General features: G+C 40.7%; 1 protein-coding gene across 1 annotated transcript in view; it reads right to left on the reverse strand.

Moving 5' to 3' along the window:
- Positions 1–3,723: 3,723 nt before the first annotated feature.
- Positions 3,724–22,401, reverse strand: part of EFCAB5 (EF-hand calcium binding domain 5) — a 208,014-nt gene continuing 189,336 nt past the window's right edge. The window contains exons 22-26 of the mRNA XM_047080691.1: positions 21,717–21,820; positions 19,039–19,292; positions 17,574–17,860; positions 16,874–16,970; positions 3,724–3,917 (exon numbers count right to left, since the gene is read on the reverse strand). Of these exons, the coding sequence (XP_046936647.1) occupies positions 3,724–3,917; positions 16,874–16,970; positions 17,574–17,860; positions 19,039–19,292; positions 21,717–21,820 (936 nt within the window). The remainder of the gene's footprint in view (positions 3,918–16,873; positions 16,971–17,573; positions 17,861–19,038; positions 19,293–21,716; positions 21,821–22,401) is intronic.

Genomic DNA, 22,401 nt, shown 5'->3' on the forward strand with positions numbered 1-22,401 from the left:
TGTTGTAATGGTTGCAAAACTCTCTGAATACAGTAAAAAGCATTGCACTGTACCTGTTAAGTAGATGAATTATATATCATGTAAGTTATATTTCCATAAAGCTTGAAAAGAGGCAGTAGAAGCTTTCCTGAGATTCCAATATCATTGTCTTGAAATCTTAAGTTGTTGCTGGACCATGGAAAGCCATAATTAAAAAGGAAAATGATCTGGGCAAACAGTCTCTCCTTTGCTGTCCTGCCCACTGCTCCCTTGTGGTGTATTCAGTAAACTTCTATCTCCTTTGTTCTGCCCTGGGTGAATTCTTTCACTGCCCCTGCCACCATTCTCCACCCAATCTGGATGACCTGGCATTTTGTGGCCCATATGGGGAATCTCTGCTGGGCCCAGACTCTCCCTGGATTCTCCAGGAATTTCTCAGGACTTTTCCTCAGAGAACCATCTCTAGTAGTCCTTGAGGAACTGATGACCTTGGCTGAGGTCACTCCTTGGTAAGGAGCCAAAGGCCCCAGAGGGAAATTGCCAGACTGCCCTTGCCTGAAAGGGTGAGGGATTTCCCCTCTTGACCTTCAGAGGAATCCTTTCTTCCCTCACCTTTCTCTTTTCAGCCCTTTGGCAGTCTAACCCTAGTACTCCTCCACAACTGAAGCTTTCTGGCCAGGGCAGCTATCCCCATGTGGTCTGAAGGTCCAAGGGCAAACAGGTTCGACACCTCATGCCTGTGAGGGCGAAGACTGCTTTCCTCTCCTCTCCCACTCCATCCCCCTGAGGTCTCTGTTACCAATTTGCAGCACATTTGGCAGCAGAAGCTCATCCAGGGCAAATCTGCACACATTACAGACTCAGTTGGGACTCTTTCTGATGCTGGCTGACGCTCAGCTGCCTTGCTTCCTTCTCCCCTGCACACTTTTTTCCTTTGTTCCCTCAGATCCAACACCATCTTGATCTACAGGCAAAATACATTCCTACCTGTCTGAGTGAATCCAACAATTATGTATAGGAATGATTATTCAATAAGGATTCCAGCCGATGCCATCAGAGGGTCCCCTCTCCCTAAATCCCATGGACCTGGCTACCAGTGAATTTCACTCCAATCTCCTTTCAGCACATTAAATAATACCATGTTCTGGTCTATAACTGCACAGAACCCCTGATGGACCCACAAGTTGAGGTAGAGACGTGCACCCACCCTGTCTAGCAAGAAGCAGCTACTGAAGATGAGACCTCTACTCAAATACCAAAGATTTGTCATTGTTGATCTGTCAGGGTGGAATCCAGAGGCTGTTTTACGCAACAGGTTTGAGCAATGGAAACCTGAGTAAGGCAAAAGGGCCCAGAGTGATAACCAGGCTGCACGCAAACAGGTGCATTAAATGACCCACCTCAAAATAGCCATAGCCCCCAGCTGACCAATGGGCTACTTACAACCAGGCACTGTTACCAAAAAAGGAAAATTCCATAGGTTCCCACACCTCCTCATTTCACCCCATAACTATAGCACCCCCCCCACCACCTCCTGGCAGACAGCCTATCCTTTGCTGTCCTGCATGCCACTGCTCCCTTACAGTGTTTTCAAAAAACATCTGTCTCCTTTAAAAAAGGGGGGGGGGAGGCGTGGCTCAGTTGGTTAAGTATCTGGATCTTGATTTCAGCTCAGGTCACGATCTCATGGTTTGTGGATCGAGCCCTGTGCCAGTCTCTGCACTGACAGCGCAGAGCCTGCTTGAGATTCTCTTTTCTCCCTTTCTCTGCCCCTCCCCTGCTCATGCGTGCGCTCTCTCTCTCTCTCTCTCTCAAAATAAATAAACTTAAAAAAAATAAAGGGAAAATTGGATGGTCAGCACCATACCGTGTCCATGTTATGTATAAGCTACAGTAAAGAAAGCCAACAAAAAACTAATCAAGTCCAAGCTTCTGAAGTATATATAACTATAAGTAAAGCAATGTATTCAATAAATAGATTTAAATATAAATCTGTATGTAAATTTTGTCAAGTATAAATAACATCCGCGTCACTAAAAAAGTAAGCTCCTAGCGTTAAGGGATAGTATTTTACTTGCATGATCATTAAATAAATTCAATTAATCTTTCTTGTTGGTTGCTTAATTTTACTTATTTTTTTAATGTTTTATTTATTTTTGAGAGAGAGAATGTGTGTGTGAGCAGGGGAGGGGCAGAGAGAGAAGGGAACAGAGGCTCTGTGCTAACAGCAGCAAGCTCAATGTGTGGCTCAAACTCATGAAACGCAAGATCATGACCTGAGCCAAAGTAGGACACTCAACCACCAGCCACCCAGGCATCCCTGGTTGCTTAATTTTAAAGTAGTTTCTAAAAGACTGATAGCATAATCATTAGTCTGGTAAAGGTTGAAAAGTGTCAGTGAGATGTCTGAGTGCTGGCAAAAGGTAGGATAGATGGAAGCTAGGTCCCCTGGCTTCTTACCAGCTGTTGTGACGTAGGTAACTCACGCATTGAGCCTATGTCCTCATTTATAAAGTGAGGATAATGGTATTAGACTGCCTCCCTTACAGGTTATTGGGAGGTTATAAGCTTGTGTGTGAAAATACTTCAAACAAGTTAAACTCCATGCAAGTGTATGATACCTGTTCTCATTAAGCTAGATGTCATTTAGTTAACTTAATTCCCATGATTATGGTTAATAAGATAGCGTTCTGCAAAAAAGTCCTCTGCTCGCTGCCTAAAATGCCATTTGTATGCACAGTGAACTCTATAAGCTTGTTCTGCAGCCATCAGGATATGTGGCTATCAGTTTAATATCTTCAAGAACATTGTTCCTAGAAATGTTGTTGCAAGTGCCCTGAAAAGCCCTCTTCCAAATATGAAATAGGCTTATAGGTTAAGACTGGGCATGCGATCATCCAAGAGATGAGAACTGGTAATAACACTGCTGCCACTTTATCAGAGAAGGTTAAGAAGGGACCTCCAACCTCAAATTATAAGATGTTTGCAACACATCACATTTTGTCAACCAAATAAAGAAAATGAAGTTTAATTTCCCAAATTTTTATTAAAAATGGACTCTCATCAGATATGTTATTGCAAAGATGAAATCTCACAAAAGAGCAGTAAAGTTTGCTGTAATAATAAGCTTTAAATAAATATAAACTCTTTTTGCAGTTCTTTAACTTGAGAGGTTTCTGTTATTAAAAAAAGGTGTTTTCTTTTTTCCATGAGTCATGGACATTTTCCTGCAAGAATTTCTATTTATTGAAGTAACTTAAGTTGTTAAAGTCAGTAGGGAGGAGTAGTGATCGTTGGGGAGGGGGAAAAGGTGGTGCAAATTTAAGTCTCTGAAAAAATTAGAAAAACAATTCCCAGTTCATGTCTTAAAATCTTTATTATTTGGTACTCCTTTAATGTAAAAATAGCCATTTTTCCATAAATCCTCAGTCTTTACTTTGCACCTTTAAAGAGTTGAAATAATTCTACCCAAGTAACCACGATAGTCCCACGGCAGATACAAAGCTAAAACTAAAAGGAAACTTTTCAATATATCCTATAACATGCATTTGGTTATGGCTACCTTAACTGGATATTTTTTAGATCAAATTTCTCCTTAGGTAGCATTTTCGTTTTGGAAAATGCTGAGGTCAATGTCTAGGAGCAAAATATGTCTATGCGACACTCCTTTCCAATTGAAGATATTTTATAGTTAACAAGCAAAACTGAACATGACAAAAATAGCCTGAATACAGTACCAATTCATTAGCATTTCCCTGGCAAGCTTCCCTTTGGCATTTTTGCATACACATAGGAGTCCGTTTTGGAGGGCAATGGGGGTGCAATAGCACTACTTGTTTTTTTGCTTAGCTCCATGAGAGTTAAACAGATGTGTGCCCAGTGGTATAGGTATTCGATGACACTATTACCAAACTTCCATACTTCAATTCGAGAATGATCTATACCAAGAAAAAAAAAAAAGTTAGTATGGATAGTTTTGTACCTTTATTATTAAAATATATAAGTTCCAGTATTATGATGAAAGTTCATCAGATATGCTTTGAATCAAAACCATGGCAGAATTTTGTTTAAATGTATAATTATAAGAAAATGGATAAATAAATTTTGATACATTCATATAATAGAATATTGCATAGCATTTAATGAATAAAGAACTAAAGCTACACATTCCATTGTGGATAAATCTCAGAACGTATTATCACAAAAAGCAAGTTGTAGAATAATATGTTCTTTTGGATACAATTAAAATATAATTTAAAACACTGCAAAATAATTTTGTATTGTTTATGGATTCATAAACATGTAAGTAAAAGTAAGGAATCATGCATAAAACTGATAAACATCAAATTCATAATAGTCTTAGCTCTAGAGAGGAAAAAAAGAGAATGGGAGGGATCAAGGAGAGGTAGAAAGTCTCAACTGTTTCTCTAATGTTTTATTTCTTTAAAAATGTCTGACTCAGGGCACCTGGGTGGCTCAGTTGGTTAAGTATCTGACTTTGGCTCAGGTCACAATCTCATGGTTTGTGGGTTTGAGCCCTGCATGGGGCTCTGCATTAGCAGCTTAGAGCCTGGAGCCAGCTTCAGATTCTGTGTCTCTCTGCTCCCTCCTCCCCACCCTGCTTGTGCTCTGTCTCACTCTCAAAAAATAAACATTAAAATTAAAAAAAAAAAAAAGTCTGACTCAAACATGTATAACATTCAGATTGGATACAGAATACTGCTCTGTAATGACTACACAGGTGTTAGTCTCTAACTTTGGTTTGTAAACTCTACACCCAACGTGGGGCTGGAACTCAGGACCCAGAGATCAAGAGTCTCATGCTCTTCCAACTGAGCCAGCCAGGCACCCCTGTAATTTCTATGTTTAAACTTTTTCCTAATTAAAATTTATTTTAAAATATGTAATAACTGCACACCATATGTTTCATTTGTTAAATTGTAAACTATTAAACTGCCATTCATAAAAGTTACTTTTTCCCAGGAGTCAGTGACTAATATCCAGATAGAATGGTCCAATGAAAAGAGAATATACTTTAAAATTGAACATATCTGGGTTTCAATCTTGGCACTACCCCAACTAGTTCTGTGACCTTCAGCAGGCCACTTAATTGGTGTTAGCCTGTTTCTTCTTCTACAAAACAGGGATAACACCTCAGAACTGTTATGAGGATTAATAAGAAAAGATATTTAAAAATCTGTCACAGAGTAGCTGCTAAAACAATATTTCTTTCAGGTGCCTCTCACCATTAGCTCGATGTTTTATTAATTTTTGTTACTTCTTATGTCTACCACAGTGACTAATCCAATAAATGTTTGCTAATTTGAGTTGAATAAACCATTAAGTGATACTTATAATTGAATAAAAGTTTTTAAATGTCATCTTATATCCAATGGCTCATTAATGACAAGTATGTCCTTCATGGATCTGTATTAGAATGACAGAACGGGGTGCCTGGGTGCTCAGTTGGTTAAGTATCTGAATCTTGATTTCAGCTCAGGTCATGATCCAGGATCTTGGGATCAAGTCTTGTGTCTGGCTCTGTGCTGAGCATGGAGCCTGCTTAGAATTCTCTCTCTCTCTCTCTCTCTCTCTCTCTCTCTCTCTCTCTCCATCTGCACCTTTCCCCCTGCTTGCACTCTCTCTCTCTAAAATAAAATTTTAAAAAAAGGATAACAGGGACACCTGAGTGGTTCAGTTGGTTAAGCATCCAACTCTTGATTTTGGCTCAGATCATGATCTCACAGTTCATGAGTTCGAGCCCTGTATCGGGCTCTGCACTGGCAATGCAGAGCCTGCTTGGGATTCTCTCTCTCCTCTCTCTGCCCCTCCCCTCCTCTCTCTCAAAATAAATAAATAAATAAAAAGAATGACAGAACATTTTATTTCCCTATATTCTATCCCTTCTTTCTATGAAGGAACAAGGTTCCCTGAATTAGATTTAGCCTTTCTATGATTTCAAAGTTTTGACTTCAACAAAAGTACAATACAAGATATGAAAGGCACGTAAAAACTGGGAAACATTCACAAGTCTCAATTTTTATTTGAGGCTGATTTAAAACATGGAGGTACAATTTTCTAAAACTTTTTCTTTCAACACACACAGAGGCACTGTCTTTTCTCTCGGTTGTAACTGTTCAGTAAATGTTGAAACAACATTAAATTACAGAATGGTTAAATTAGGTCTTTCAAATATTAAAAGTCTTTTCAGATTATAGCTCAGTAACAAATGAATAAAACAAAAACAGATGGTGGTCATGAGAGCATAGTACAAATATCTGATTCATCTCAAGTTCTGGGCAATCCCAGACCAATCCACATACATACTCAAAATATTGAGGTGCACTAGTTGTAATTGATTCCTTTTTTTTATTAATTCACTTCCTGGAAACTTTACAAAGTAATGCTATAGGCTGGAAAGATTACTTTGATTATCTTAACGTTCCAGTGTTATGAATCTAAAGTTCATCCTAGAACACACCTAAAACCAAACCTAATTCATTTTCTGAGATACCGGCTCTGCTGCACCCCACAGTTTTTATTCTTTCTGCCCTTTCCAAATCCCCATTAAGAGCTCTGTTCCAGGGGCGCCTGGGTGGCGCAGTCGGTTAAGCATCCGACTTCAGCCAGGTCACGATCTCGCGGTCCGTGAGTTCGAGCCCCGCGTCAGGCTCTGGGCTGATGGCTCGGAGCCTGGAGCCTGTTTCCGATTCTGTGTCTCCCTCTCTCTCTGCCCCTCCCCCGTTCATGCTCTGTGTCTCTCTGTCCCAAAAATAAATAAACGTTGAAAAAAAATTAAAAAAAAAAAAAAAAAAAAAAAAGAGCTCTGTTCCATTGATGCCTGCCTGCCTGCCACAGCGTTTTTATCTCAACATCCAAATGAAACAGACCCCTATCTGCAGCCATTATTAAGCTAGTCGGCCATCTCCACGGTGACTCAAGGACATGAGGAGGGGGAGGGAGGCCTCTCCCTTTCACAAGCCCCTGTTGCTTATTTCCTGTCTTATTGTTACCCAGGACAGAAGCTCTGAACCTATCTGGGTTGTGGTTCCTGTTTGCCTGCGTTTTCCAGTGAGAGAGTGATGTGTTAACAACAGCTGTAATGATTTCTCTAATGAAGCCTCCTTGGCTCTGTTGGGTTCCCATTAACAACGGTTGAGCGCTACTGCCCTCTCGTGGTGGATGGACGCCAGATTTTGCCGCTTGGCAGATGACAAGAGCCAGATTGCACAGGTTTGGTAATTCTTTCAAACAGACCAATTTGTTTCTTTTCTAACTGTTAGAAATTATGGGTTTTTGTTTTGTTTTGTTTTTTTGTTTTTTGTTTTTTGTTTTGCTTTGCCTTGGTAAAGCTTATAGTAAATTATTGGAGGAAATCTGAGCTAAAAGAATTGCTGGGTCAAACCCTTGAATCTGTTTATAAACCTATTAACTCAAAAACATTTAATGGTATTTTTGTAGGTTCTAGTTTAATCAAACTTTTAATTACATAAGGAATTGATTTTGCTGAAAGCTGTGGGATAGTCCAGGATATTTCTAATTCAAACTCCCTTTACAGATCTCTGTTTTAACACTAGATTAGTAAAATCCCCTTTTGGGAATTATAGGCAATTAGAAAGATGGGCAAAGCAAAAATAATGAAGTACTTAAGCATCAAGTTCAAAAGTCAAAGTATAACTGCTCCTTTCAACTAATAACCCAAGTATTTCTTGAATGCTTCTCTCCTTAGCCTTAGTTCTTAGTTTTAGTTCCTTTATTTCTATTGTTTTGTATACCTTGTGCCACCTTTTAACATTACTGCCACATGCAATGGGCTGAATGTCCTGCAACATCCTATAGCTAAAAGATCATGTGTGTGCATGTTTCAGTCAGTTCTTAAGTAGGTCAGAACACCCATATTGGCCATGGCTTTCAGGCACTTACTATGTTATCATTAACTTAAAGTGATCCAAAATGTACTGTAGAGTGCTGCTTCTAGGATCAGTGTTAAATGGGGAGGTAAAAACACATTTTTTTCTCAAATTATCCAAAGTTGGGTAGAAGTTTGTTCCAGACTGAACATTGTGTTCTTGCAGGCATATTAGTTTCATTTCTGTTGGTATAATTTCCTTACAATATCACATTGTATTGGCGCTTTTTTTTCATGATATATCTATAAATCAAATATGAGAGGGGCGCCTGGGTGGCTCAGTTGGTTGAGCATCTGACTCTTGGTTTCTGCCCAGTCATAACCTCACCGTTCATGGGTATGAGCCCCACTTGGGATTCTCCCACTCTCTCTCTGCTCCTCCCGACCTCATTCTCTCCCTCTCTTTCTCTCAAAATAAATAAACTTTTTTTTTTAATGTGAGAATTGAAATCAACGCAATTTGCTTTACAAAAATTCATAGTTTAATGCAGTAGACTCTGAACTCTAATTATGTACTTTCATCAGTAACAAATATTGAGCATGAGCCCCAATACATGTATATTTATTTATAAATCATTCATTTTAAAACAAAGTAGGCAGTGATGGGCAATAGGCAATAATTACAAACAAAAGTCCTATAGTATTTTTCTTACACCCCAAAAGTACAGGTATCAGCTGTTTATCCTTTTGTTTCCTCCTTTTTGTTTGGAGCTTTGTCGAGGAAGCTTACAGAGGGCTCTATATTCAGTAAACACACTCATAATCTCCCAGTTTTCACTCTGGTTCTCTCCCTCTCAACTGTGTCTGATGTCCCCCAGTCCAGAGACCTTCTATGTTATCCCCTTTGAGAAATAAATTTCTAGTGTTGGGGAGAGGAAGTTGCCCAGTGGTGTGATGTAGAAATGAGATACAGACAAAAACACTAAAAACAGAAAGAAAGGAGAAACAACAGGGAAGAAAAAACTTCAAAAAATAATTATTGTTGGGGTGCCCAGGTGGCTCAATGAGTTAAGTGTCAGACTCAATTTCGGCTCAGGTCATGATCTCACGGTTTGTGGGTTCAGTCCCTGCATCCGGCTCTGTGCTGACAGCACGGAGCCCACTTAGGATTCTCTCTCTCTCCCTCTCTCTCTGCCTCCCCCACTCACACCCTCCCTTCCTCCCTGTCTCTCAAAATAAAGCATATGCTCACACAAAAACTTGTAAACAAATGTTCATAGCAGCATTATATACAATAGCCAAAAAGTAGGAACAAACCACATGTCTCCATCAACTGATAAATGGATAAATAAAATGTGCTATATCCATATAATAGAGTATTATTCAGCCATAATAAAAGAATGAAGTATTGATACATAGACCAAAGATGAACCTTGAAACATTATGCTAAGTGAAAGAATCCACCTTGTATGACTCCATTTATATGCAATGTCTAGAATAGGCAAATCCTAGAGACAGAAAGTAGATTAGTGGTTGCCAGGGGTAGGGGTAGGGAGGGGCAAAGAATAGAACAGCTAATGGGTGCTGGGTTTCTTTTCCAAGTGATGAAAATATTCCAAAATTAGTGGTGATGTTTGCAAAACTTTATGAATATACTAAAAACTACTGAATGGTACAGGATAAATTGGTGAAATTTGTGGTATATGAATTATAATCTCAGTTTCTCAAAAAAGACAACGGGTCATTGTCTTCAAGATTATGTTCCCTGGGAAACTAAAAATCAAATATGAGGGTTGAATAAAAACATTTTCAGACATGAAAGTCTCAAAAAATTTACCATTCACACACTCTTTCTCAGAAAACTACAAGAGATACGCTACCTCAGAGCAAGGCAAAGTAATTTCCTATGATAGCAGCAAAATGGATTTCAGGAAGGCAACTGAGTAGCAGATCTGGGTGGGGGAAGACCCCAGATAGAAGGAGAATCAAGATCTCTAGAAGGGATGGCTTCAAGGCAAAAAAAAAAAAAAAAAAAATGGAACTAAAAAAAATTACCTGATAAAACTTCCCCCAAGGGAAATTATATGGAGAGACAAAATGGATGGGGTGGGGACTGTCAAGAAATACAAAGAAAATTTAGGAATTTAAAAAATAAAACTGGGGCGCCTGGGTGGCGCAGTCGGTTAAGCGTCCGACTTCAGCCAGGTCACGATCTCGCGGTCCGTGAGTTCGAGCCCCGCGTCAGGCTCTGGGCTGATGGCTCGGAGCCTGGAGCCTGTTTCCGATTTTGTGTCTCCCTCTCTCTCTGCCCCTCCCCCGTTCATGCTCTGTCTCTCTCTGTCCCAAAATAAATAAAAAAACGTTGAAAAAAAATTAAAAAAAAAAATAAAACTAAGGGGCCCCTGGGGGCTCAGTTGGTTAAGCTTCCGACTTCGGCTCAGGTCCTGATCTCACAGTTCGTGGGTTTCAGCCCCGCGTCGGGCTCTGTGCTGACAGCTCAGAGCCTGGAGGCTGCTTCGGATTCTGTGTCTCCATCTCTCTCTGCCCCTCCCCCGGCTCACGCTCTGTCTCTGTCTCTCAAAAATGAATAGACATTAAAAAAACTTTTTAAATAAATAAAAAAAAATAAAAGTGAATTATTTACTTCAGGAAAGACAAAGAGTGAAAAAGGAGCAACCAAAATATGTTATATGTTCAGCTGTGGATCATATTTGCATAGGCGAAATCATGTAAACAATGCATTTTGATTTAACTCCAAATGATAATATAATTACATTGGGAGGACAGGATAAGAGAATGGTGGTACAACAGAACTCAACTTTCATCTATAATAAGAGGAAATCAGTTGACGAGGTTTAAAATTGAGGAATGAAAAGATAGCAATGCTCTACAGTATTAAAAAGACAGAAATGTGCACATGCCAGAAGAAATAGTCAAAAGAGTCAAAAAGAATGGCCTCTGATGAGGGGACCTGGGGAGACTGAGAAGAGAGAAGAGGGATGGGCTAATGACTCTTTTGTTAGAAGGCTTTTAGTTCCAGTTAACCTTTTAAAATACTTTAAAAAAATATAATTTTTATACTCCTTTGAGATAAAAGATTATTTAACATCCACTAAAATGAAAAAAAAAAACTGTGTCAAGGAAATCTGGAAAAATATCTTAGCCTTAAATAGAAAAAGGTTCTCATTAAACTGATTTTTAACAGACCTTATTGGATATTAAAGCATCAGTGATGGTACCTAGATAAATAAAACCATGTTGTTTCTCTAATTTCAATAACAACTGTTGGAAAACTTCAAAATTTAAAACCAAAAGCAAAAAGAGAATTGATGATTTGATTTTTTTTCTTTCTTTTTTCCCCCAGGATGACTTGGACTAGAGATGGAAAGGGTCTGCATGCATGGGAAATGGGTCAAGCATCCAGGCCCCAGGTCTTTACTGAACCCTAAACTAGTTTCCCAGACAGTGTGTGAGTTGAGTGCTTCTCCAATATCTTTCATACAACGCCTTTTAAGAGGTATTTGCCAGAACAAAAGGAATCTATTCTGAAACTAAATGGATGTTTCCTCCTCTAGAGCCTGAAATCTGGTGAGCATCTCATAAAAGGCACCCTCAAGGCTCCCTGTTTAACCCAGGTCTAACTGTGATTGCAGGTGGGAAAACAACAAATCTCAGAAGGAATCACCACCCAAGAAACCAAGTCTAAGAAGGTGGTAGAGAACTGTAACTAAATCCAAACCAATGAGGGTATATAGAGGGTCCAAATTAATAGGACAAAACAATATTCTTGGTATCTTGTTCATTTTACTTTGACTTGTTTAACAGAACCAGGCATATGATCACAGTTGCATATTCAGTTCAGTGCTGTGTTCACATTTCTTATTTGTGGAAAGTTGGTAGTGTCTTATTAAAGGTTCCTATCTCATCTTCAGCTGTGCCATGAGGAATGAAGGAGAGGCTTGTCCCACTCTTGCAATGGAGGGAGATAGAGAATAGCAATTGCTAGAGCCACCACGATGGTGGCAGTAGTGCTTAGGGAAAGATTGCCTGGGGAAGGTGAATCTTGAAGACAGTTAATCAGGGTTGTGAGTCCAGCAGTCCTTCCCCCATGATGGTGGGTCATCTCCCTCCATTGCCATCTCTGGTGGATCACGGTGGTGTTTTTTTTGAGGAAGCTGGTGAATTTCTTTATAGATGGTAATAGCACATCTATCTGGCTGCTTTGGCAGAGGAGGAGCTCTAGGGCTCCTGCAGGGGAACTCCTGCAGAGACCAGCATCTATAGACTTAGAGACCCTTGGATTTAGGCATGGGGAGGAAGTATGGCCACTTGGCAGAAATACAGGCTCTAGAGAGCAAAGTGATTCTGGTCACACTTGAAATGAGAGATCATTCTTCTTGCTTCCAAGTCTGATAACATTTCCCGGTAGATAACATGTGTCTAACCCCCTGGGATGGGGACATGGGACAGGTATGGGACACTCTACAGAAAGAGCAGGCAAAGTTGGCAGCATAGGTCCAAAGTGGAGTGGGGAAAATAGATCCTTGAGAAGGTGGTCAGGTCATGGGTCTTCAGGAAGAAGAGGACAACTACTGGAAGTGCTTTAGGCAGAGTGACAGAGGTTGTTGGTGCACTACTGCATGCACAGCTGTCTGGGTCCTGGTCCAGGGGTCACTGGAGGCACTGGGTTCCCTTACAGGAAAGTATGTCAGCAACATTCACATGCAATGAATGGCACAGCCTTAGGACGCCAAGCTTGCTGAACAAAGCTGTCCAATACTCCTTCATAGATGACAGCCTCAATCTAAAGGTGGGATTCAGCTGCCTGGAATTCCACCAGAATATAAAATACCCCTTTTGATGCAAATCAAAACCACAATGAGATATCATATCACACCTGTTAGAATGGCTGTTATCAAAAATTCAAGAAATGACAAATATTGATGAGGATATGGAGAAAATAGAACCCTTGTACACTGTAGGGAAGGTAAATTGGTAGAGCCATTGTAAAAAACAATATGGAGGTTCCTCAAAATACTAAAAATAGAACTACCATATGATCCAGCAATTCCACTTTTGGGTATATATCTGAAGGAAAAGAAATCACTGTCTCAAAGGGATATCTGCACCCCCATGTTTATTGCAGTATTATTTATAATATCCAAGACATGAAAACATCCAAGACTTGGATGGATGAAGAAAATGTGGTGTACATATATACAACGAATATTATTCAGCCATAAAAATAAGGAAATCCTGTCATTTGCAACATGGATGGCCCTGAAGTCATTATGATGAGTGAAAAAAAGTCAGACAAAGTCAAGTACTGTACGATCTCACTTGCATGTGGAATCTAAAAAAAACTGAACTCAGAAACAGAGCATGAATTGGTGGTTACCAGAGACAGGGGCTATGTGCAAAGGTGGTCAAAAGGTACAAACTGCCAGTTATAAGATAAATAAATTCTGGGAATGTAATGTACAGCCTTGTGATTATAGTGAACAATACTATACTGTATATATGAAAGTTTCTAAGAGAGTACATTTTAAAGGTTCTCATCACAAGAAAAAAATCTTTTAATTAAAAAAATGTTTATTGGGGCGCCTGGGTGGTTCAGTCGGTTGAGCGTCCGACTTCGCTCAGGTCACGATCTCACGGTCCGTGAGTTCGAGCCCCGCATCAGGCTCTGGGCTGACAGCTCAGAGCCTGGAGCCTGCTTCCGATTCTGTGTCTCCCTCTCTCTCTGGCCCTCCCCCCATTCATGCTCTGTCTCTCTCTGTCTCAAAAATAAATAAATGTTAAAAAAAAAATGTTTATTTACTTGGGGGGGGAAGGGAGAGAGAGAGAGAGAGAAGGAACAGGGGAGAAGCAGAGGGAGAGGGAGAGAGAAAATATCAGCGGGGCTCAATCTCATGAACTGGGAGATCATGGCCTGAGCCAAAATCAAGAGGCAGACGCTTAACCAAATGAGCCACCCAGGTGCCGCCCCCCCCCAAATCTTTTAATTATGTGAGGTAATGGATGTTGACTAAACCTACTGGTGGTGACCATTTCTCAATATGTAGATATATCAAATCATTATGTTGCATACCTTAAACTAATACAATGTTATATGTCATTATATCTCAATAATAACTGGGGAAAATTAAAAAAAATAAAAAATAAAGTGTACCTTTTCTAAGACATTAAAAAAATATATATTCCTTTCTAGAACTAGGATGAAGTAGGGTGATAGTTGACAGCAGAAGTCCTAAGAAAGTGTAGACACATCACCAGCCCTGATTTTATCTTCTTGGCAAAATCATTAGTTTGAAAGGCTTGGTGGGTTAGGAGCTGTGTTAACAGTCCCTCCCCAACCTGGGCAGAAATGACCACTGTTGGTGGTATTTCATGCTAGGTAGTGTTGTTGACTGGGGCTGTAGTTAACACTGCTAGAAGGCTCAGATAAATTTTGAGCCACAAATTGCCCTGCCAGAGGCTCTTCTCTTTCAGGCACAAACAGAAAGGTGCCCCCGTGAGTTCCCCTTCTTTCCCTAAATGGAGAGCTTACAATTTCCTAATACAGTTGCGTCTGAAGGACAGAGAGTTGGTGTCTGGGTGGCCTATGAACTTTCTTGATTGCAGCAGAGACTGCTATAATGCTAAATGTTTGGCAGTGGTGGTGGAAGGGGGGCCTGAGGGCTATTAGGGTTCTGGCTGAATCCAGCTGTGTTAACTGCAGTTGGAATTCCTGCCACCTGAGGACACTGTTGGAAAAGAGAAAGTGGTGGAAGCTTTGGCGATCAAGGCTGCTCAGGAATTGGCTAGCACAGTTGAAAGGAGAGGAGAGGAGGCAGAAATTTGCATGTTTACCCAAACAAAGGAGCTGCATATGACTATAGGAGTTAGTTCTGGTAGGCAAATCAGAGGTGGAACCTGAACTGAAAAGATTCCCATAAAGCATTGGGACAATGTTACAGAAGATGTCTTTGTCTGGAGATGAGCTAATTGAGGGTGAGAGCCAAATCCTGAACACACTTGCAAGATGGGGAGTTGTGGGGCTTGCTCCTCATCCCCAGCTCCCATCTGACAAAAGGACTAGATTTTTCAGTGGTGAGCGCCTGTGTCCTTGCCCGAGAAGGTGAAACAGCAGTCTGAGAGGACACCAGTGACCCTAGCAGCAGGGTCTGGCTCTAGGCCAAGGGGCTGGCATGTTGGGGTCTACAAAGTGGAGCAGGGACTCAGGTCGCACGTGGAGGGGAAGGGCCTACTGGTGCTCATGGTGGGGACTAAATCTACCTTAAAGGGAGAAGCAGCAAGCAGGCACTGACACAGAGATGTTTCTTCTGGATTTTTAAGTCTTCAGTGAACAGTGAGTGAACAAGTATGGAACAAGTGTAGACAAGGATAGAGTTAAACAAGTTTTAATCTTTGGTTTTGCTCTTATTATAATTTCTCTTGAATAGCACCTTAAAAGAAGTGATACCTGTGACATCTATAAATTCAGAGGCTCCCATGAATCAGCCCAGAGTCATGAGGCTACAGAAGCCATTCCAAATACACATTCTAATCTTTATTTTTTTAAGTTGATTTATTTATTCTGAGAGAGAGAGAGAGAGAGAGAGAGAGAGAGGAAGGGCAGAGAGAGAGGGAGAGAGAATCCCAAGCAGGCTCCACACCTTCAGCCCAGAGCTTGATGCAGGGCTCAGACTCACAAACCCATGAGATCATGACCTGAGCCCAGATCGAGAGTCAGATGCTTACAGATGCTTAACTGACTGAGCCACACAGGCACCCCAGAAATTCTAATCTTAACTTTTATTTGAATGTCATGTTCTCTCCTGTTCTCTAGCATTCCCAAACTTCTGAGAGTATCTTGCTTTCCGAGGCGATTCGATCTCTCCCCTTCATCTATCTGCCCTGGCTCACTGCTACATGCTTCCACTGCCAGAGACACCCTGAGGAGTGTGGTTGCCTTCCTCTTCTCAGACTTTCTCTGGTTCTCAGCCTCTTGGCATAATATGCACATCACAAAAGTCTAGAAACCCTTCTGACTTAGTCCAGAGTCTCTACAGAGAGCTGGAAAGGTGGAAGGGGAGGAAAGGGACAGGTTTAGTAAAAAACTTCTACAGAGCCATTTTCCCAACTGATGGTTAGTTTTTCATCAGTAACAAAATAGATACAAACTTTAAATTTCTTCCTAACTGGTACATTCGCACAAATGGCCTGAGGTCTCTGGTGGGATAACATACACCCATGGAAGAATGTATGCCTATATATGTATAGATATTTTTTTTAATTTTAATTCCAGTGTAGCTAACATATGGTTTTGTATTAGTTTCAAGTGCACCATATAGTGATTCCACAATTTTATACACTCCTCAGCCCCTTCACCTAATGGGTATTAAGAAGGGCACTTGTGAGGAGCACTGGATGTGATAGGTAAGTGATGAATCACTAACTTCTACACCTGAAACCAATTTTACCAAATATGTGAACCAACTAGAATTTCAGTACAAATTTGAAATAAAGAAAATCCCTTCACCTATTTCACTCTGGATATTTACTCTTATATGTGGTCAGTTCTCTGTGGCCAAAGAGCTCATCACCTTTTCCAACCTGGGAGCTCCCCTACTCTGATTTCTGGTGATTCTGCTTCTCCAAAAAGTCTACATTACTCGCGTATAAAGTCTCATGATCTATCATTTTCTTTGGTTCTTCATTGAAACCCAAAGATAGTAATAGCCTTTTTCCTTAATGTACTTGTTTCTTTTCCTCAGTGCAGCCCATATCCTCTATTGTTTTTTAGTAAATAATGCACATGTAGTCAATAAAGTGGGAGATGAACATGATTCTGAATTCTCAAACGTGTGGCATAGACAGTGACTTTGGGTAATGCACTCGATTATAGTGTTCCTCCCTGTAGAGGATTACTATCAGAACTATTTTTCCTAAAAATTGAACTTATGAGGCACTTGCTTTATTGTGATAAAAATATCTGAATATTTGAATTGTAACTATGTTTTATTGCTGTTAGATTTCGAACACAATGAAGTGTAAATTTACCTCTGATATATTCACCAATGAGCTTTAAATTAACTTCCACATGCCTAGCAGTTGGATCAAAGGCACAAATGTTCGCGACAAAGTGTCTGTTAACATACTGTGAACAAAAGAATAAAAGTTATGGGAGCATCAGCAAGTGGGAGTATCCAATTCATGAGTTTACATAATTCCATTTCTGTAAATTTAAAAAAAAATTTTAATGTTTATTTTTGGGAGAGAGACACACCCAGAGTGTGAGCAGGGGAGGGCAGAGAGAGACACAGAATCCAAAGCAGGCTCCAGGCTCTAAGCTGTCAGCACAGAGCCAGATGCAAGGCTCGAATCCACGAGCCGTGAGATCATGACCTGAGCTGAAGTCGTCAGATGCTTGACTGACTGAGCCACCCAGGAGCCCCCATTAATGTAAATTTTAAAACAGGCAAAACCAATCTACAGTGTTAGGAGTCAGGATTCTGGTCACTCTTGGGGTGAGTGAGAAAATGTGCGTGTGTTTGGGGGGGTAAGTGATAGGAGAGGGTACAAAGAAAGGCTTTGGGGGTGCCATTAATGTTGTTTCTTGAGCTAGATGCTGGTTACAAATGTTTATTGTGTAAAAAATCTTGCATTTTTACTCTTAGGATTTGTGCAATTATGATTTGTATACCTAAACTTGTGTGGGTTATTCTTCAACAAAAAGAATGTTTAAAAAAAAAAAACTTACCATTTTACACTTGTCCCAATTTCCGAAGTCACTTGATAATTCCAGCTCTGGATGAATGAACAAGATAACCGCTAACAGGATGTCATGTACTAGTTTTGTGTTGGCCTCCACCTCCTGGGACTTGGTGTCTGGCAGGTATGTGGGCTCTACCGAAGGATGATAGTCATAGAGTAACAGTGATACAAAGTCTAAGGAGGTAAGCAGTTGGAGGCTTTCCTGCAGCTCTTGCAGCATGATTCGGAAAAAGAGAATTCCTGCCCGCTGGACTTCACCTACATTTTCAATCTCTGAAACAACAGAGTAACATCTCACACTGTTGTTCAGTACATATATTGGTTTTTCATAGCATTCTGAACATAATACAGTAAACTTTTTTTTTCCAGGAAAAAGACAGCTATATCCTATGCTTTTAAACAATCTTCGTTTCTCTAGTCATGAAATTAATATGCAGAAATGGAATTACACTGGTGAAGCTCACAGGAAGAGGCTTTGAGGAAAGGTAAAAACTCAGGTTTTGGAGTTGGACCTCAGGTTGAATACCCACTCTTAGGTTTGTCTCTCTGAACCTCCTTTTCCTTTCTGTGAGCATAGGCTGATCCCTACTTCCCTGGTGATCTGGGAATTGAATAAGATGATATAAGTAAAAGTGCTTAGTGGTAACTACATAGTGGATGCTCAAAAAACATAAATTTTCTTCTTTTTTCTACCCACTCCACCCTACCTGGTGGCAAGAAACCTCTCAGATTAATCCCACGTAGTGTTACTCTATTTACTCCATTCTAGATAGCCAAAGGTCTCCATGTTTCCTTCTTCCTTCCCTTATGGCCAAACTGATTTTGTACTAAGAGCAGCCTATTGGATGTGGAATCACAAGCACTGGGGTCTAGTCTTGGGTTCTGCCACTAAGCTCCTATTGGACCTTAACTCTGATGGTTTTTAGCTTCTTTATCTGTAAAACAAGATAAGATTCACTTGTCCCAGCAAATGAATACTGTGTAATCTAGTGGAAAGAGCACCAGACTGGGGTGCAAATCCAGGTTTCATCACTTGCTAACTGTGTGATTTGGTGTGAGTTGTTTAGTTTCTCTGAGCTTCACTTTCCTCACCTGTGAAATGAGGTATCACCATTCACCTCACAGAGTTAGGGTAAGGACTAATTGAAATTACATATTTAAAGTGCTTGATACATGATGAGGCATTTAATAAATGCTAGTTCTATATTGCCTTTGTGAGTCCTTCCAGTTCTAAACCATATGATTCTAGCCAAGAAAATGAGACTTAATACCCTTTCCTCTAATTTATAGACCACACTCATCAGCCCAAGACTGCATGAGGGAATTCCTTTTATGCTGTATATTGCTGTATATTGTAACAATTCCTTTTAGAAAGTGCATCCTTCATTGCAATCTGTGATTCCCCCAAATTTATTAAACCCATGAATCCAGAACATTTACATTCACAATACCTAGGATATAGTTTTTCTTTATTTCTCCAGATATTTCTCCCAATATTTCGTAGCAGGCAGCTTGGACCACCTTTATCATTTTCTGCAGATCTTTAAATTCTCGATACAGTAGCATCTTATTCCTTCCAATGTTAAAATCAAGAACTCCTAAGGCCTTTCCCGTTCTCTCACGGAGTGGAATTACTATGTGGTTCTCTCCACAGACAGAGGCCAAAATGACTTCTGAAGTGTCTGTACACTTAAAGAGGAAGTCTCTGAAACCAAAACCAAATAAGCATAAGGATATAAGACATCAGCAGTCTCGTAACATTCCACCCAAACATACTGAATCGCTCTTTTGTGCCAGCGATGCTCCAGCCACACCAGCCCTTGTTTCATCTGCCTGGACCGCTCCCCCCTTTCTTTCACAGAGCTCTCTCTCTCAGCTCACTCATTAGAGAGAGAAGCCTTCTCTGACCAAGCAATCTAAATAAAGTAGCAGCGCCCAGGTCGCTGTCCATCTGCTACTCTGTTTTATTATCTTTTGCTATACTTCTACTTGTCTGAAGGTATTTGGTTTTTGTTTACATATTGTCCAATAAGTACCAGTTGAATGCCTGAAAGAACTGATGAGTATGTTAGGTCAGGTTCCCTAGAAGCAGAGACCGAGACATGAATGCTTCTGCCAAGGATTTATAGAGGGAGTGCTTTCCACAGAAACCTGTAAGGGTCTGAGGAAAGCAGAAGAGGGAAGAAGAAGCTAATTAAGAATGTGAAGGCTAGGGCTGCTTGGGCGACTCAGTTGGTTAAGCATCCAACTTTGGGCGTCATGATCTTACTGCTTGTGGGTTCAAATGTGAGTTCAAGCCCTGCATCAGGCTCGGAGCCTGGAGCCTCCTTCAGATTCTGTGTCTCCCTCTCTCTCTGCCCCTCCCCTGCTTGCTCTCTCTCTCTCTCTCTCTCTCTCTCTCAAAAATAAGTAAACTTATAAAAATTTTAAAAAGAATGTGAAGGCTAGCCTCAGCCTCATCCTAAGGGGAACTCTGGAAGGCAAATGGTGCCAAGAATCTGCCCCACCTTGGAGAGGTCTTTTATCAGTCATTGGCTCCACCATGCATCTTTGGGTGTGTGTTGTAAGATGAGTGTTTACCTAACTGTGATGCACAGCCAGGTAAGGGGCTCCCATCACTCAAGGGCACTGCTCCAGAGGAAGCTACAGTGTGCAGCCCCTAGCAGAATGTATATTAGGGATCTGGGTAGGGCCTCAGCAGCACTGCTCCCTGGAGGGACCTGAGATTTTCATTGAAATGTAGTAGTGGTAGGGGCGCCTGGGTGGCGCAGTCGGTTAAGCGTCCGACTTCAGCCAGGTCACGATCTCGCGGTCCGTGAGTTCGAGCCCCGCGTCGGGCTCTGGGCTGATGGCTCAGAGCCTGGAGCCTGTTTCCGATTCTGTGTCTCCCTCTCTCTCTGCCCCTCCCCCATTCATGCTCTGTCTCTCTCTGTCCCAAAAATAAATAAACGTTGGAAAAAAAAAATTTTTAAAAAAAAAAAGAAAAAAAAAGAAATGTAGTAGTGGTTTCTCTCTCTAGTGAGGTATAGACACATCTCTTTCCCCCTTTCCAGTCTATGTTGACATTCAGATGTCATTCTTTTGAGGTATTTGTAAAAATGTTGGTGCTTTGCCTAGCCTCAAAAAGCACATTTATGACTCATAATACCAATCCTATAATGCCAGGGAAGATTATGTCCTTTGTGTCTTTCTTTTTTTTTTTTTTTTTTTTTTTTTTGCTGTTCCCACTCCTTCCTGCTGCTGAGCCACCACTTTGTGTCTTTATGATAACCACAGTCATGAAGCATCATGCCAAACTTTCCAGGCATAAAGATAAAGCTGATTGGTCAACAAAGTTCCTCAAGAGGCACCTGTTGTAAGTTACACACAGGAGTCCAGATTGAGTCTGGGTGTGCACGGACTCTCATAAAATTCGACCAGCACAAGGAATAACTGTGGAAAAGAGGTTGAAACTGAATGAACATTCAGATATGAGGCCAAACTAAAATTTAATTAACACATGTACTTAAATGTCAAATTAGCCTACCGGACTGGGATAGATTACTGCCTACTCAACCACACTGACCTCTAACAAGCAGTCAGTCCCTTTTGTGATAGGTGCATCCCTGGTTGAGATCAGTTTTGCATCTGTCCGGTTTGTGTTCCTGGCATCCCACAGATGAAAGGCATGCAAAGTAACCCAGAGCTGAGTACTTATTAAAGACAATGTTCTCTGCTTCCTCCCCACCTTTGCCTGGCCTGTTTTCTTCAAATAAAAAATACACGTCCACAGGCTAGCTAACATTAACATGATGAGCTTTGGTAAGTGACATGGATGTATTTTTCACAATCATGGTGGATTTTTGTTGAATTCCATGTTTGAAAAAACATCACAGAAAAATAAAACACTATCATGCTTTAAAACATGCAATTTTAATATAAAATACCAATGAAATCTGTTTTAAAAAGTACTTGAAGGGGAAAGGAGTTAACATGTCCCACGCAAACAGGAATTTTTCTTTAAAACCTATCAGGGTAAGATTTAAGTATACTAATAATGGACAAAAGCTGTGTCTCTCAGATCTACTATCACAGTAGGGGAATGTGTTTTGGCAGCCGAGCAAAACAAACATGAAAATGCTTCTCATACCTGAAGATGCATGTCTTCCTGAAGATGATAGGGGGATTCCTGTGGATTTTTGTTAGACCCAGGTGCCTTGTAACCATCATATTGCGTAAAACATAGTCTGAATCCTTGAAAACAGGAAGAGATTTCAACACAGAGAGAAATAATTAAACCTTACTTTCCCTTTAGAGAAGTTTGGGGAACAGAAAAATAGAGGAAAAATTTTAGGAAAGTTTAGATGATGTCTAGCTTGAAGTATCAGGACATTTTACTTAGTACTATTAAGAATGAGGTATTCACGGGGCACCTGGGTGGCTCAGTCGGTTAAGTGTCTGACTCTTGATATTGGCTCAGGTCATGATCTTGTGTTTGGGGGACTGAGCCCTGCATTGGCCTCTGAGCTGACAGTGTGGAGTCTGCTTGGGATTCTCTCTTCCTTTCTCTCTGCCCCTCCCCCACACCCCGATCCCCATTCTCACCCCCTGCTCATGGGTGTGTGTCTCTCTTTCTCTCTCTCTCTCAAAAATAAACATATTTATTTATTTATTTTAATTTTTTTTAAATTTTTTTTTAACGTTTACTCATTGTTGAGACAGAGAGAGACAGAGCATGAATGGGGGAAGGTCAGAGAGAGAGGGAGACACAGAATCCGAAACAGGTTCCAGGCTCTGAGCTGTCAGCACAGAGCCTGACGTGGGGCTCGAACTCC

This window comes from Lynx rufus, unplaced genomic scaffold, assembly GCF_022079265.1.
Source record: "Lynx rufus isolate CCGP_SWC_20201006 ecotype Redwood Valley unplaced genomic scaffold, mLynRuf1.p SCAF_18, whole genome shotgun sequence".
NCBI classification, from domain to species: domain Eukaryota; kingdom Metazoa; phylum Chordata; class Mammalia; order Carnivora; family Felidae; genus Lynx; species Lynx rufus.